Source organism: Haliaeetus albicilla, chromosome 24 (genome assembly GCF_947461875.1).
Source record: "Haliaeetus albicilla chromosome 24, bHalAlb1.1, whole genome shotgun sequence".
NCBI lineage: Eukaryota > Metazoa > Chordata > Aves > Accipitriformes > Accipitridae > Haliaeetus > Haliaeetus albicilla.
This window is the reverse complement of record NC_091506.1, coordinates 13709652-13727519: the sequence shown is the minus strand read 5'-3', so window position 1 is coordinate 13727519 and position 17868 is coordinate 13709652. Positions and strand designations below refer to the sequence as shown.

General features: G+C 39.1%; 1 protein-coding gene across 2 annotated transcripts in view; it reads right to left on the bottom strand.

The window, feature by feature from the left end:
• Positions 1 to 187: 187 nt before the first annotated feature.
• Positions 188 to 17868, bottom strand: part of EEFSEC (eukaryotic elongation factor, selenocysteine-tRNA specific) — a 129088-nt gene continuing 111407 nt past the window's right edge. For both annotated transcript variants that reach the window (XM_069812183.1, XM_069812184.1), the window contains exon 7: positions 188 to 1702. In XM_069812183.1, the coding sequence (XP_069668284.1) occupies positions 1518 to 1702 (185 nt within the window). In that variant the 3' untranslated portion in view covers positions 188 to 1517. The remainder of the gene's footprint in view (positions 1703 to 17868) is intronic.

The following is a 17868-nucleotide window of genomic DNA, read 5'->3' as shown; positions in this document are numbered from 1 at the left end:
TTCCACAAAGCACTAATTCTGTTCTGATTTAAAGGGACACCATCAACCTAGTTTAGACACCAGACTTGCCCCGTCTCACGGCTGTTCAGCTGTAAATATCCTCTCAGTAGCTGATATTTTTGCCATTTGTATCCACTTTGGTTACCTGGAACTTAAAAGGAAAAGAAAAAGACTGAAAAAACTAGGATCGTGTTAGCATGATGGACTCACGCCCATCAATGGATATTCGATTAATAATGCTTTGAGTGTTATTAATAATGTAATTATAATAGTATGATTAATAAGAATGAGCGTAACAATCTATTACAGTTATTTACTTCCATGTGCAACTAATGCACTTATATTATACATGTGGTCATCTTCTATGGCTGGCTTCAGCAAATGGGTCACAGGCTGCTATTTAACATTAACAAGAAGAAGCAGTCTTTTTGCTCAAAAGGCAGGAACTAACATTTTCCATGCTGCCAAGCCTGGGTCCAATTTCTGTTCCAGACTGCAGCTTTTGTACCTGTGGAATTATTGTTAGGTTTCATGTTAAGGTGTCCTATGCTTTATAAATACCAAAGAAGGGATATTACCAGTGCTCTCCTTTTTATGAGCCTAGGACATGAAACTGAGAAGAACTAAAGCAGCCATGAAATCCCTATTAAACAACTAATGGTTTCTAAAGCATCTTGGAGATACTCATTTTACAAGGCTTATGCTGCAATCTTCTATCGTTATTTTAATGAAGTAAAGCCCTTGACTTTTTCCAGAGGCAACTTTTTCTTTCACGCACAAAAGACATTTTGGTTACAAAAAAAGAAAACAATTCTGGAGTAGGATTCACCACAGAACAGGCAGGAAATTCAGAAAAGCTATGTAAAATGTCACTGAAGATAGGTTCTGAACCTTTGGAACAGCAGACAGAACAATTAAGACTCTCAGTTACACGCATCATTATGTTTAATATGAAAAACATTTCTAGATATAAATCATATTTATAAAAAAGATCCATACCATCTCTCAGATAGCATCTTACACAGTTGCAGCTGAAGGAATGTGAAACATCCATTTTAGGTTTCACCTATTAAATCATGTGCTTTCTGTCCCCCCACTTTGCTCGGGGAATTAAACCTAGACTAAATCAGCTTCACTTTGTGGGTCGCATGAAATTCACATCTTGACTAGATTTAGATTAATATTGGTGGCAAACTTTTAAATGAAGAGAAACTTCAAAACAATTCTCCAGAAAAGCAATGCTATTAGAACGCACACCTGAATGTGCTCATCTGGCAGGTGACATTCTCCAAGAGGCAGTAAAGATTCACATTGCAAAGATGACCAAATTAGCAGATTCTAACAGAACAAAACCAGATTGCAGAGATTTTGGAAGGGGGCACATAGTCAGCAGGAGCTTCCAGGCTCTGTTTGTGAGGAAAGAACAGGTCTAATGCGTTCAGACAAGAAACACATTCCACCTGAATTCATTTCAGAGTCTGGTCTTTCAGGTACAATCAGAGGCCTCTCTCGCTTTCTCAGGATTGAATCATTTTCTTCTGTGTGTCAAAGACATATCTTTTAAAGAGAAGAGAGATGGTAACAGGTTGGGCTGAATCATTCTTGCTGCTTTCATCCTCTTTGGCTGTATCCCCCTTCCCTGCCTTAGATTTCTTCTTGGAGGCAACAGTAAGAAGCATCTTGGTATCTGGCTTCAGCCCATCTGTAAAAAAAAAAAAAAAACAAACCCAAGAACACGCATGACAAATGCGCTCAACATCACAGTTCAGTATAACCAGAAAAAATGAATAGGCAAGTTTACTTCTGAAATCAACCAAATAAAATAAGAAAGTAAATCAGATGCATTAGGAAAGTCACATTTCTGCATCACACTTCTGGAATATGGTAACTCCCATGAAAAATAAGAGAAGCCTTCAAACATAGTTCACAAAAGTGATACCCCAAATTGCAGTGCAGTATCCTGGCTGTATCCTTCTACAGCTTTTAAAGTATTAAATCCAGGCAAAATTTTAAACAAGCCAGACCAACTTGCCTGGTCTAAGCCTTTTACTCAGCAGACTTTTCCTATTATTTACACACATCTCCCGAAGTTTCTTCTCATCACTAAGAATATTTATGAAAATATAAGTCATGAATGAAAAACAACTAGTAAAAATACTAAAATTATATAGAGTCCTAAGAGTCAGAAGGTTCTTGAATGTCTTTAGTCTGTTTCCCAGACCTGCCAGAAGCACATTGCTTAGGTTTTAACAAACTATAAAGTTTCGTGTTCGTTTGGGGGGTTTTGTTTGGGGTTTTTTTTTTTTTTTTTGCTAAAACACAGTATTTGTTAAGGGTTTCAACTGTCACATTTTAGGGGAACTAGAATTAACTTGTGTAGGATTCTGGGGATCTCACTTAAGTCTTTCTCCAGACAATTTGTACCAAACAAAAATATTTGTCCTTTTCTTCCTAAATGGCTAGGGTTTATTACACTTTTATATTTTCTTTTAACTCGACACATTGGTGACATTTTAGATAAGAAATGCAAGATAGCAGAGACCAAAGAAACACTATAAAACAAGAAAGATGCAGCTCCTAAAAGAACACTCCTGAAGAATTGCTTTCTTAAAGCGGAAGACAGCAGACTCCTTGGAAGCTTATTCAGCCACCCGAATACACTGCAATGTGGTTCTCAGGCATTTGGCCAAACTCAGTTCAGGTATTTTTAACCTGTGGTGTCACATAACCTTATCTCAAACACTTAATCAGCTTCTCTCCCCTCATATTGAAATTCAGATGAGGATTCTCATATCACAGCCTGACAAAAAGATTGAGATGCTTATGATTTACTGGAGACAGGAGGTCTACAAGCACAGGTGATCTGCTCCAGCACAGACGCATCTAGAGGCACTTACAGCTGATTGCAGGGGGACACGGCACCAGCACCCACCTTCTCATCTTGCTGTGTCAGGTAGCAAACTGTTCCAGGCAGCATCCCCACCGCACAGCACAGGGAAAGGAGGAAACGAGGAAGTGTTGAAGCAAAACCAGGAAACTGCCCGTTTGCCATTTCATAACCAGAGGTTTAAAACAGCCCTAATGCCCTGCAGCGCAGCCACAGGGAGACTTTTGGAGATAGAGGGGTCTTGCTTTTTTTAAAAAACGCAAGAGCATAAAAGAGGAGAAAAGCAACACATTTCTTACATAACTAAATAAATTACTGTCTACATTAAGGCTGCAGAAGTCCAGCATCAAGCAGAATCAACTTCGTATAGTTCTGCAAGATCTTGCATTTCACAGTCACAGCAGCAGCTGTTTTCTCTTTTCAGATGGCAGAATAGAAAAAAGAGCAATGCTTATTTCACTGTGAAAATAATTGAGACTGTTTTTCCTTGATGGTTGAGAAGTCTGATAATGACTATCTTTGCATGCGTAAGGTTCAATTAATCAAACTAGGTAATATGGTGTGGCCAGACCACAATATTATATGGTTTTATTACATTGTATAGTCATGTTTGATGCAGCTGTTTTGATTTTTAATTGGATGCTTTCATATAAATCCCATTAATATCATTAGCCTTACAAATACTCCATCTTCATTATGAAAAATAATTTATCATTATATGAAAAGCAACTTATTTCCTATTTGGAAAGCTCCGAGAACATCTTGGGTGCTGCTTGAAAAAAAAAAAACCAGCAACAGTCAAAAAAAGAGAAAAACAAAATAAAAACAGGAAAAAGAGTGACATCATGCAGTCCCACTCTACCGTTGCAGGATTTGTTTCATACTATATGTTTTCTACTGTTTTGACCAACCTAATTGTAAGTGTCCCTGAACAGGGTTTCCTCCACTTTCCTGGGAAGACCATTTATTTTTTGGACAAAGAGGCATTTCATTTTGCTTTCTAGTTGGTTTCCCTTTCTGGGTCTTATCGCTATTACTAATGTTGCTGTTACTGGCACATTACCGTTTAAGAAAGATGTTTAACTAAATCCTTTCAGAAAGACACACTTTAAATTAATTAAAGCAAACAAATCCTAAAACACTTCTATTTATGCTAGTAGGCTTTGCGAGACTCTAATTTCCAAAAAATGCTAATTGGCGGAAAGGAGAGAGGAAGGGAGGAGATGTGGCATTAAAATTGCAGCCAAAATTTTCCCTTGTGGGTATCTGAACGGAGGCACCTAGGCTGCTGCTGCAAACCCTGCGGGACAGCGATGCCCCCGGGCAGGTCAGCCTCTCGCCCCGGAGCAACACTCGCTGCAGCAGCAAGTGAGGGAACTCCCAGCCGTGAGGATGAAATAACCACTTCAGAGAAACCGAGTTTCAAAAACTGCCAGTGACATCAGTGAGCACTTGCATGGCCCAAGACATCTGAAACCTGGTACATCATCTGAGGTGTTTAAACAAAGAATCTTATGTTTGAAAAACTCCATTTTCAAGAAAAAAGGATATGCTGCACATGGAACCGTACTGGGGAAAATGTATTTAAAAACTGCGCAATCTCACCTCCTCTACCCAACCACTGACTTCCCTATATGAAGAAGTAAAGATACACCTCACCTGCAGCCCTTAACACCTATTTGGACTCAAAATAAGGTACTACAGGTAAGAAGTTTACAGAAGAAATAGAAGAACATGGTAGTTCCTACCAGTGAAACGATGGGCTGACAGCCAAAGGCAGCTCAGGTATTATTAAATTCACAAGGTATCTAAATTACCTAATCAGATCCCATGGCCCTCATTCTGCAAACAGATTAGGTGGCTGGCATCATACCCAAACAAATGGCATTTTCTGTTTTTCTGCTCTGGTGCCAGGAGGTCTAAGGGCTGAAGAGGCTCTGTGATAGGGAGCAGCACAAAGGAGCAGGCAGGGAGAGACAGGCGGGGAGGCACAATCGGGGTTTCATCTACCTCCACGGATTTCTCGCGTTACACACAATGCATACTTTACATTTTACAAAACCAAGGAAATGAAGGGAAATATATCTGTCACCGAAGAAGACATCAGACCTTTAATAGCTGAAATGACGGATATTTTTAGATGGAGGTCTAGTTTAACTTACTTACATTAAGGGTCTAATCTCTCCTGAACAATAGCTATGTTAGCTTGAATACATAGTGAGAAATCTGTTCCATTAATTAAGTGCTGCCTGTACTACTCGGATTTGTAGCAAATGTTAATAGATTTTTTTTTCTTCCTCTGTTGGACAATTACTTTATTTTGCCAAGTTGCTAATGGATTAAATTGAAAAGGTCCACGTGCTAAAAAAGACTTTAGCTTCAAAGTTCTAAGAAATGCCTTGCATACAACAGTGGAAAATACCTATATATTAATATTATTAATGGGCAGTCCTCAGAGGCACATAAGATATCTGAAAGCTTAGCAAATTCATTCCCACCCATCATAACCATGTCTGTAACAAGAAGTGCCCAGACAGGTCTTATGTAAAATGTACTTGTACCATCAACTAACCCAGGTTAGATATGAAAATCTAGTTGTAAAATAGTTTAACGCACTTCATTCTTTTAGTTTCAACTACTGTTAATAATTAACAAATAAGAATACAGACTCTTAACACAATATCCTTTGTCTCAGCATGGCCTCAAGGATTTAGTCCAAACAGAGCCATTTAGAAATGGAAAAAAAAAAGTGAATTTTCAAATTCAAATGAAAAGTGATACCTCATCAGGAAAAATATTTTCCAAGTCTAAGAACAGTTTCACATGCACAAAATAAAGGATAAATGCAGTATTTTACACAATTTTCACAAATAAAAGCTAGCTTCTTAGCGATTTACAGTATCTTACATAGTTAAATGCATTGCAGACTAAAGTTTTACAACTACTCACGCAAGAAATCTGCGCAGAAACACGCAGATTTTTCAGTAACTTTGGACCTCTTCTTGTGTATAAATATAGGAAATCAATTTTCCCCACCCCCCCGCAATGAGGATCTTCATAGCTACACAAGTTTTAAGGTTTCTCTAATGCTTCATTTTCTTCTAAAGTTAATCAGGCCTCCCTGTAACAAGGAGACAGCAAAGCCTCCTGACAAAGACCCTCCTGCTGACCCCAGTGGTCGCTGCTCAGGCCCTGGGGACAGTCTCCATACCAGACTGCTGGGGAGTGCTGGCCAGTACACAAAACACAACAAACACATAAGGCATATAAATGTCCATAACCAGCACAGTTTACTTTTGCTTTGTTTTTACTACTACTATTTCAGCTGGGAGGAGGACAAAAGCTGACAGAATATCTCCTCTTCTAATTCCATTTCCTAATCCAACGGCAGGGTGAAGGAGCACTGCTGTGCTTTTTCCCCATATACATTTATATTTCAACTGTTACCTGTAAGCTTGGATCCTACTTTACCTTTTACATAATTTCCCCACTTCACATTCTCCTTTCACCTAATATTGTCATTCCTTATCTTTTTTTTTAATTATTTTTTATTTTTTGCTTATTATTTGCTTCTGCTCCCCTGCTCTTCTGCTCCTTGAAAACGTCTCCAAGAATAGTCTCTACCGCTTCTCCTAAAGTCCCACTCCTTCTTCGTTGACTCCCAATTCCACTTGCTATTCTGCCCTTCAGGAGTTTTAGATCTTTCTTTCCTTTTCCAACTTTATTTTTCAGATTTCCCATCTCCATATTTCTATTTCCTATTTCCACAGATCTCTTCAATATTTAGGAGTAGTCCTGCCTCCCTCAAAGTTAATGAAACATTGTGTTTGAATGGAAGATTTTAAAGACTGAATGCTAGACACACTGTAGATGAGAAGCAAGATAATACAGCGTCTCCTTGTAGCCCAGCCAGAGAGGAGTAATTTTTAAGCAACTGATAAACACATCATTGAAAACAGGTGTAACAACATAGGTGCAGGGCATGGTCTCCAGCACAGCCAAGGAAAATAATTTATTTTGCTGAACTTAAACAACTCTCTTCTCATATGCACACTTGTTAAAAAAAGCCTACTGCTAACTATCCTAGCTAGCACTGATGAACATCAGGGTATTACCACGGATGATTACACAGTTTTCTTAAGACACTGAAAAATCACAACAGGGGGAAAAAAGAAAAATCTTTTTAATAATATTTCAAGTCTCCTGATTCATCAGAACTCGGCTTTCAGGCCAAAATTAAAAGTTCATCCTACCAATAGAAAAATCAGCAAATGTATTACACCAGCTACCTGCAATGGTACTTGCCATGGTTTCCCGAGAAAGCACTGGCCCAGGATTATTACCCCTGTGTTAGGAAAAAGCACATTGAGGCTACACCAGTAGCTCTCACTAGAATAGAAAAATATTCCTTTTTGCACTCAATATTAAGAAATTCCTAGACTATTCTTGACCTACTGATATTATCTCCAATCCTCCCATTCCATTCAGGAATTTGTGAGCAGAGTTTCAGCGTGAAACTGAACTTTGTTTTTCCCTCCTGTAAACAAAATACCCTATTTGCTTCCTTTGAACACTGCAGGTAGAAGACTCAACCACCTGCAATTTCTTGTTTCCTGTCAACATTCAAATGTTAAAAACTGACTGAACATCAGAGAACAAGTTAACATAGCACACGTGATGTTGGAAATAATTTTTATGTGAGGCAAACGTAACCTTTTACTATGACAGGCAGACATTTTTCTTTCTTCCTGAGGGAAGGAAAAAAAGAGCAAACTTGAAAGAGGCAAAGGGTTGGGGATAATCCTCACTCACAATGGATTATTCGTAACAGCTGGTTTTCACAATTTCAGGATTTCCTTAAATTGAACCCTCAGAGCCTGAACCCTAATTACACAGTTAAGGAGTGTGTGCCTGCATCAACTTTCCTGCTAACAGAGAGTACAAAAGCCAGTTGGCCTGAAAACCAGAAATAATTAGAGCCCCAGATGGAAACATCCATGCTACAGTCTGATGCAGGGGGACTGCACTTGAGAGTGGACAAGGACCAGTCTCTTGTCCTGCTTACTGCAATGATGGAGCATTGAAAGGACATAGAAACTTTTTGTCAGTACTGTGGGACCCGAGAATCTAGTACTTAACACAACACAATTATAACCTAATTAGATTTTTTCTTTTTTTTTTTCTCTTGCAACAGCTATGTATATTCATCCAAAACTTAAAAAAAACATTTACCTATGTTCAAAGAGGGGTACAAGGTTCAAATACAGCACTCTTATCTGTTTCAGTTTCCAATCAACTTTAAAGCAAGAAAAATAAATCTATCACTGGTTTCTGGCAAAATTAAGAGAAATACCAGTGGTACAAGCGTTGGCTCTCAGAGTCCCACAATACACTAGCAAGCACACACTTGTTCTCCACCTAGTCCCAAAACATGCCAGCAGTTCTACAAAAAAAGTTATCATTAATCTGTGCTCTAAACCCATGAAAAGCTCGTGCAATTATCCCTAAAGTTCTGCTTCAAACAAAAAGCAGAAGCATCCTAAAATCAGAGGATCAATTTGCCCAGCCCCTCCTGTTACAGTTGTCTCTACCATCAGACAGAAAGGACAAGAATAACAGAAAATGTAACAACATCCTGTTGCTTGAACTCTTTACATTAAGCTATCGCTTCTCCTCTGCTAAAGATATCCAAAATCCCACCTTTTGATGTTGTTCAAGCTAAGGTGGTCATTTTTCTCCTTCAATATCCCAGCAAAAAAACCCTGAGCTGATCAGGAAAAACATCTTTGTAAGCCTTCCAAGAACAAAAATACTATGTTACTCTGCCCATAAACACTGTAATAGGAACATCAGATATGCCACACCACATATAGTGGACTGGATGAGAGTGGTCATCTAGAGACTGCCCGTCCTATCTAACTTGGCATCCCACCTGCCTGTCGTCAATTTATGGTGCTTCAGAAAGAGCAGGCATGAAAACCGTGTCCTGAGCTAACTAGAGCCCAGGATCAGGTAGGGATTCTCTACCTGACATCAGGGTCAGTGTGTCAACACCTACAAACCTTTCTAGCCAAAAGATTTAAGTACAGTGCTCCTACAGGAGCCAGTCTACTCTGCTTCTAGGTGTTCATCGCCATGATAACAAGCATAATATGATTACCTACACAATTTCAGTGTAACAGTTGACCAGAGATTCACTCAAGAAACAAGGGATATTCCTTTCCTTGCTACCCTCAAGAGCTCAGGATTTGAGCTTCAATTACTTTCACAGATCAGGCAATGAATTTTACTTATGTAAATCCCTTCACAATTCTCCAGTAATTCTATTTTGAATTCACACCACCTTTTCCCACATCTCGTCAGCTCTCTCAAATATTCTGCTAGAGCTTCAAACTCCAGAGTAGATTCATTTTTCTCTTCTGGCTGGTACAAGATCTGCTATTATCATCTTGCCTAGCTTGTGAATATTAATAGGACTACAGCATGAAGTTGGCCAGAGAGAGCAATCAACCTCCAAGGAGACCAGAAAGTAGACTCCTTCCTTCCAAATGAGAATTACACTAATGCCTTGGCGCGGTAGTTGGGATCTATGCAAAATATCCATAATTCATTGTCTGCTGACAGAGACAAGAAAAAAAAAAAACCCAACATCTTACAGCCACTTTGAGCAGAAGTATACTGCTCCATGTCCTGACCAAACACTGGTGTGACAGCCAGCCTGCATAAGCAGTTATTGCCGCAGTCTCAGCTTGGTAGACTGTTTGGAAATCCTTAACTACTAAAACATTTTGCCATAAATTGGGGAACAGCTGCCCCATACCACATCAGAGAAGGCTGCAGTTCAGTGGTGAACTGAATTGAGTCTTGTATATCAATTTGTTAAGTTTATACAGGCTTTTGGACTGAAAGACGTTATTATAAGAGGTGGTACTACTAGAAATAACATGGATTTCATTGTGGGCTCCTACTTAGCAGGGAAAGAGCTAATCTTCCTTGATGAGGAAGACAAAAGCTGTTTTAATTCGAGAGGCTGACCTAGGTGAAGTTCAGGCTGAAGCTGTATTTGGAAAACTCTCACATCAAGCCGGACACAACCCTTTCAAGCTCAGTGCCAATTCTACACAATGGCTTGAACTGCACTCTCCGGCAGTCCTTAAAGGCACATTTTGTATCTTGGCTTTTGCTGCAAGCAATCAAGAAAGAATGCAAGAAAACAAAACTGTTTCCCAAGCACTGTTTGCTGGTGCCATAATTAATATAATCAAACAATTCCACAAATTGCTTCCAATTGCTGGCGTCACTTTCATGTGCAGAGCCAGACTTTCAAAGAAGGGCCCTTCTTGTCCTATATCCTTACACTGGTAACCCTTGCTTCACACAATAGTAAACAAGACCTCACTAAATAGTATAGGGTAATTTGTACTGTAATAGGTCCCCAAGGCACCACGGACACAATTTGAAATGCCATCTAATTTTTCTTTTTAATTAAAAAAGCAGTTACTATATTTAAACAACAACACAAAAAAGTTCAGAGGGGACAGACTGGAGTTTCCCACAGCTCTCTGGGAGTTTTCTCAAGGTCAGGAAGAGTTTTATAGGCTCAATTGGTACACATTTTTTTCTTTAATTAGTCTGCCATACCCTCTGCATGAAGTCAGCGTCTTGATTTTCAGCCTGATATTTTTCATATTACTAAATGGAGCACAGGCTCCAGCACCACACCATATCTATTGGGTGCTGAATGGTTATCAATGCCATACTTGCCTATACATGCCTTGCCTACCCCTCCCCTCTGCTTAGTCCTAAACTTGCCATTTACACTGAGGACGCCCAGCATACTACATTGCATTGAGAGTGTGCCATTCATTCAGAGTTTTATACTTCTCAATTTCCAGCAAGATGATCAGGATATATTATCTGATTTCCCAAATTTACATAACATAACCACATTTTAACATTTTTTTTTTAAAATGGAATAATTGAACACCAGATGCAAATGGACCACTGTCACGTGAAGCCACGCAGCAAGATAGATTCCTGCACTTGACAAATCCCCACTGCGTATCATACCATTGCTCTGCAACCATCTCATTATTTAAGTCTATACATTAAGTCTATTAAGTCTACACAAGCCCACATGCACTTCAGAAGGATATTTCCAGTTCCCATAGTGGGTTTTCCAAAATGCACCCTAACCCAACATACCCTTCAGCCCTAAATAACAGCTCTGAAATGAAGTCCCCTACTTGATTTCTTCATTTCTTGGCTATGGCCATACTTCAGTATTAACAGATCGACAATACCAAACCTGACTTCATCTTATAGGCCAACATATATTTCAGCTGTCGTTATGTTGTGTGCCACAATCATTTGCTGGCTAGCCCCACCCAAGGCAACTCTCCTAAAGAGAGGACAACTTTATACTTTGCACTCCTGGAACATAACTATGACTTGTATGCTCGACACAATTTTTTGTTTCTGTATGCCAGAGACTAGCTTTAATACCAATTACATGGGGGACTCCAGTACACAATGATTACTAGGTCTAGGCTACACAAATTAAGCGTACACACAATACAATGGATCAGCTTGCAGAACTACAAGACAACCACTAAGGTAACCTTTTTGGTCTCAAATCCAACACTGTGCCATTAGCCTAAAGGAAAGGATTTCAAATTAATTTCTGCATGGGCTATATACGTGCTTTCAGTATATTAACAAGGCTGCAGTTATGCCAGCTGATATATCATACCAGCAATTATTCATGAATTGCCTTCACTTGATGGCCACTCAAGGTCCATGCAGTCATTGAGATCATGCCTAAGCACTATCTATACTCATTCTCCCAGCATACCTACAGGGAGAGGCAACTCTCATCCTGATGCTGTGCTTTTAGTCTGCACATTCTTCAAGCTCCCTGAAGCAAAAACAGAGTGCATGGAAAATGCCCAGTGCACAATAGGAGCAACTGTGGAAAAAAAAAATGGAATCAATAAGGACATCATATTATTAATACAAATACATACAATATATTTGGAAGCCAGAGAATGTAGACAGGCTTTTGTTACAATTCAACAACAGAAAAATTACAGGCAGGTCAGTGTGAAATATCCAAGACCATTCAAAACAGTCAAAGACAGAACAGCACCTTAAAATCACAACTATTGTCACTGGACCTCTAAGTAGTACTCTCCCAGGAAAGGAGAGAAGGAAAGAAACATGCAGACATCAACACAATGAGTCTATGACGACTGTTGCACGTGATAGATTTTCACAAGTTTTACTGTTGAGGTGGTCCTTGCCGAGCAAATCCTCAAATCAAAAGGAACAAAATCACAAAAATGTCCCAAAGAGTACAGTTAGGTATGTAAAAAATAGATCAAGGAACTACTAAGCATAGGAGCTTTCATAATTTTAAAACCTGTAGAATATCTCATTGGGACTTAATTTATATCCGAGGGAGTTCTCAGCCCAGAGCCACTCCACAGTGGGCCAGAAGCTACTTTTGACTGTGTTTTTGTCAGCACTCCAGCACCTATAAAATAGTAAACAAACAAAACCAACAATGTTCATGCTCTGTGCACTAAGGTGAGCAGAAACAACTGAAAACATGTTTTGAATTCAACACAAGGGACTGAAATTTCATCAGCCTAGTGAAAAGGCAACAACAACAAAACCAGTACCAATATGCAATCTCTCCTACAGCAGCCTTTCAGAAATGCATACAATGCGGGAAAAGTTCAGGTTAGCAGATCTGACACAGAATCAAAGGCAATTCATTACAAAGCAGCTTCAAATCAAAGTGCTAGATCCGCAGGCCTGTCTGTAATCCTCCCATCTTGCCTGCAACTCTTGATGGGGAGTAGGCACCACCGAAGCCAGTTAAGCTGGACCAACTCCGCTGACATATCCCAGGCATCTGCAGCTCAGTGCTGGTCCAGAGTTTAAGTTTGGCGATATTCATCTTCCCCTGGGCTGCCTTTATAAAGCAATCCTGAACAATGGGACTTCAGAATAAAGAATAAAACATTTAAAATTTTTTTTAAACTTCCAGGCAAGGGCCTTTAATGCGATTAGAAGGGGAGTGGGATTGGATAGCAGCTTTTTCTTTTTTATGTTATGTATATTGTGTGTAAACAAATATGCAATTTGCTTTAAAAAGATAAGGTGATTAAATTTTTATCAGGCTTGTACTCTGTTGTCACCACAACAAAGAGAATTAGGAGTAGGAAAGAAAGGCCTTTTTATTTGAATTATGCTCTTACCAGAGGTTCTCTACAGCACAGCTGTAAAGCCACTCAATGTTCTCCAAACAGGCCCTTTGATTGCATTTTATTCAACTTGTTTGCGTTTGGAGCAATCGAAAGGAAAAGAACGCTCCACATTTTGATGTCTTAATGTTCCTTAATACCTTCTTTAATTTATATTAAGCTTCTTAACTAGGGTGATGAATTCTTCAAAAACAATAAAGACCTAGTGCAGAAATCTTTCATACACCATGAAAATTGAAATTATAATGTATTCATGGCTTTTTTTGTTATTAAAAAAACATTATTTAGAAGAAAGATTTAAAGCATATAAAAAAAATCCTGAAGTTGTATGAAAATTACTTGATCCACAGAAATAGACGAAAGTTCAAACTAATTATTACAAGGGAAATAAAATGTTGTGGGAGGTGGAGGAGAATAAACAGTATGAGAATGTTGGGTTACTATGAAGTTTCCAGTCTTTTAATAACCTATAAATTCCTTCTCTACAGTTTTCTACCAAAAAAAAAAAAAAAAAAAGGATGCTGGAAATTTGTACCATTTTGTTTCACCAAGACAAATTCAAGCATTTGCCAGTTCTTCCTCCTTTATTATTCATATACTTCTTCCCTAAAACGGCTCTTCAGGTTAACAGTTCCACAGTGTATTTCCCTCCCAGTGTCTTTCACAGTCTGCCAAGACCAACAGCACACACTGAAATTGGTGAAGATTGTAATGGAGCATGCAAACACCCACAGATGCAGCAGCTTCATGGGGCATGTGTTCCTGGGTGAGGTTCCCAGACTGAAACACCATTCACAGGTGGATCTCAGTCAAATGGGAGGCAGGCTGCATGACAAAAGCAAGAGTCATGTAATGAAGAATACAGAAGAGGCCACCCAAGGGACAAGACTGGATGGGTTTGTTTTTGCAGGCATTCTGTTTTCCAGCTATAGTTACGGGATGCTCAGTTCGGTTAAGCTTCAAACACTATCTGGTACATGTAACAAAACCCCCTTTCAACATTTTCAGTGTTCTTAAAAATCTCTTCTGCCAAAAATGAACACAGCTTTCAGTGAAAAGTCCATTATGGTACACAAACCAGCCTTAGCAAGAAACATCTAAAAGAGCATATTCTTGCTTTGCTTCCTAATTTGTCTACTTTTTTTAACTATTTTACATTCCAATGCAACTTCTTTAGTTCTCAGTGATACATATGCATGGGCACGTGTACAGCTACAAACACCTCACCTTGCTCCCCCTTTTCCCCTGCAAAGAAAGTCCAGAGAAGAAACAAGCAAGCCACTGCTGGCACTCCTTCTATGAACACCAACACAGTGCCTAGAGCTCTGCTACAGTGACTGGGTGCAGGCATATTACAGCAGTGGAGAAACAAGCTTCTTCAATGAATCCTGAAATATATCAAACCATTTGAAATACCCTTGAAATAATTTATTTGGAAAAGAATGTACATTTTCATCTGGAATGATTGTTGTTTTCTGTCGACATCCACTGACTGCTCACCTACGTTCCCCACGTCACATTTTTAAGCAAATTCAGGAAAGCTCAAATTAAAACCTCATGATAAAGCCTGCCACATTTACACAATGCTTGTGAAAAAGCTTGCTCACCTGTACCAGCAATCAACTGGCCATAATAATTAAAACAATTAAAAATATTCACATGCTGCATTTACCATGGAGTAAAACAATGCTGATCTTAATCTAATACACACGCACCCTGGGTGAAATGACACCTCCCCCTCCTGAACAGGGTCACACCATACAAGCGCAGAAGCATCAAAACCTAAGAGTTTAAGAGCATATATGTATCACTACAGCAAAACTGAAAAACCTCTCTCAACAAGTACCAAGAAATTGCAGACTGTCAAAGGTGGCACAAAACAGCTTTACAAACATGCAAACATGTCATCGCCCTCTGCCATGGTATCATATTTTCTTCACATCTGTACTACAAACTAATCACTGCTTTTGCAGGAAACAGTACAGAGAGGCAAAGCAATGCTAAAACGGACAGTTATTCAAGCACAATAATTACCTTATAACAGGTAACGCCTACTGTATCCCACCTATTAAAACTTTCATCTGCATTTTTTTAAGGGAGCAAGTACAAAATTTATATATCATAGACTCATAGAATGGTTTGGGTTGGAAGGGACCTTAAAGATCATCTAGTTCCAACCCCCATGCCATATCCAAAACAGTATTTATGTATGTAACCAGTTAGAAGTCTTAACTGTTGTATCTATGAAAGCTTGTGCCTTAAAGCAGAAATGATTCATGAATTTTAATTTGTTTTAAATGTTGAAAAATTCCATCCAAGTAAATTGAGTCAACAAGCCAGCAAAGGATGAAAACATATATCTGTTTTTTATTTAAAAAATAAAAAACTCCAGTCTATACATTTCTTAGTCACCCACAAATCCTCTAGCAGTGAAAAAATACTTTGCAATAATTAAGTTTCCTGCATTTCTTTTAATTAAGTCACTATGCTTTTCCCCATTCAGCACATGCTGGTTGAACACTATTGAGCCTTAACTGATTCTCTTTGTATTATTTAACTATTACTATTTTAAAATGTTCTTATAGAAATAAATTAGCCAGTGATTTTGGAAATTGGGAAAGGGGGGAAAGATGTGCAGAATGGGACACTTCCTGTAAGCTGTTTCAGTATCGTTACTTTCAAAAATGCAAATTCATCAGCCCAGCCTCCAAATAAAACCATTTAAAATGAATATAAGCATTATTTTTAAAGGCATAATTTATTTATATTCCCCTTCTCAATATCAAGACTTTCAGTTCAGTCTTTTCCTGCTTTTTCTCAGTAATCACAAAGACCAGAAATAAACCTTTGAATCCAAAGTTAGTGTTTTCTAATGATTACTTTACAGTATTTGGGCTCCACATAAACAGCAACACTGACAAAGTCTAACACAGTCAAACAGTGATATGTTTATAAAGGGGCAGGCACAGTAAGTCAGACTTAAATGAGATAGCACAAGTTGCAAGACAGAGTGACACAGACCTAGCCCATATTAGTAACTTAATACCTCTATCCATGTCACAGCGGTACTTCCATTTTTCTAGGCAGACACCCAAGGGCTGGGTTTCCTTCCTCATTACACTCTTCCTGGGGCACAGGCTGTTCTAAAGCCTAGTCAAGTAAAATATTGGAAAACACAGGTACAGCTTCTGTCCAAGTCTATGGGAAGCAGATCATATATAAGGCTTAAAGAAATTAGCTTTCCTGAGCCACGCCCCAAAAATACTCTCTTCATCCTTCTGCAGTTTTCAGGTGCTGATGTTGTTTAGAAATAAGACATACACAATTCACAAGGCTCAGATGCAGAAATTAATAACAAGAGTCCTGATACCAAGTAGCTGGCTGGAAGAGAATGAATTACAGCAACCTAACATACAAGACTCCCACTACCAATGCCAATCTGAGTGTCTGGGTCCAAATCCCACAGTGAGAGGGAAAAGATTCACAACTAGTATTTCAGGGTGTTACGACAGCCAACCCAGCTCTGTGGACTGATGACCCAGACTGAAGTCACTGCACATTTCCAACACACCACCTCACTCTGACTTGCATTGCAAAAAATCCAACCCCCACAAATAAATTTGGTGTTTCCAGGGAGTGCAGTAAAAGGCAGCATTGAGAAAGAGGAAAATTAGATTACAGAAGATGTAATATGACCAGCCAAAACACACAAACAAGTTAAAAATAAATTAAACCCATTACCAAAACCACAAAGGCAGCATCTTGTGTGATGACTGTTGATTTCATTAAGTTTGGGTTCTAGTACAGTCCATTGCAGGAGCAGGAGTTCTCACATCTCAAGATTTATTTTTCTTGACAAATAATTGTTAAACATTTGCCTTGTTCTAAGGTATCAATGTTTATATCTTAATTTACTCAAAGACAACACAGGAACATAGTTTAGCCTATCAACATAAATGACTTATGAGTGACCCTACCAAAGCATGGAATATCTTTTGCCCACTGAGTTTTGCTAGAATACTGGATTTTTGAAGGAGGGGAACAAGATAAGAAAAATTCACCCTCAAATTACATTTTCTCTGAAACCTCTTCTACATCTTCCTCCTAGCTCCCATTATGATATTGCTCCAGTGAACTTTGCACTTCACAGCATCTAAAAAGGACATCCAATAAAAGGAAACAGAGTGTCCCTTCCAATACCCATCTGTGCCTGTGTTCTCTATTTAGACCCCTGCCTCAGGGTTTATAATTCCCTCCACCCTTACTCTCTAGTTAGCCTCAGTGGTCCTGATGTCTCCACTTATTGCTCAGGGCAGAGCTGATCAACTGCAGGTTCTGTGACGGCAACCAAGAAGCCATTTACAACTCCGACAGCTGTTACTGATTTTGCAGCAGAATCATGGCAAATCTGTGGTTCAAATCCTCCCTCCCTACACAAAGGGAGAAAACAACAAGAACAATCAAAAACAACCCCAAGAAAAGAGAAGGACTGGGAAAGTGTCATGGACAAAGGCACAGCCCTAGCCAATAACCATTTTGCCTGCGCAAAGCTAGCAACACAGAGACTATTATACCGTGTTAAGTCAATGCTGAGGTCCTGTCTTATCCAGGTCCTTCCTTGCCAGCAGACACCAGAGGAGGAGGAGGAGGTCTGCAGCGCACCACCATGTTAAGTCACAGTCTCTTTTTAAAGATCTACCCGCCCTGCAG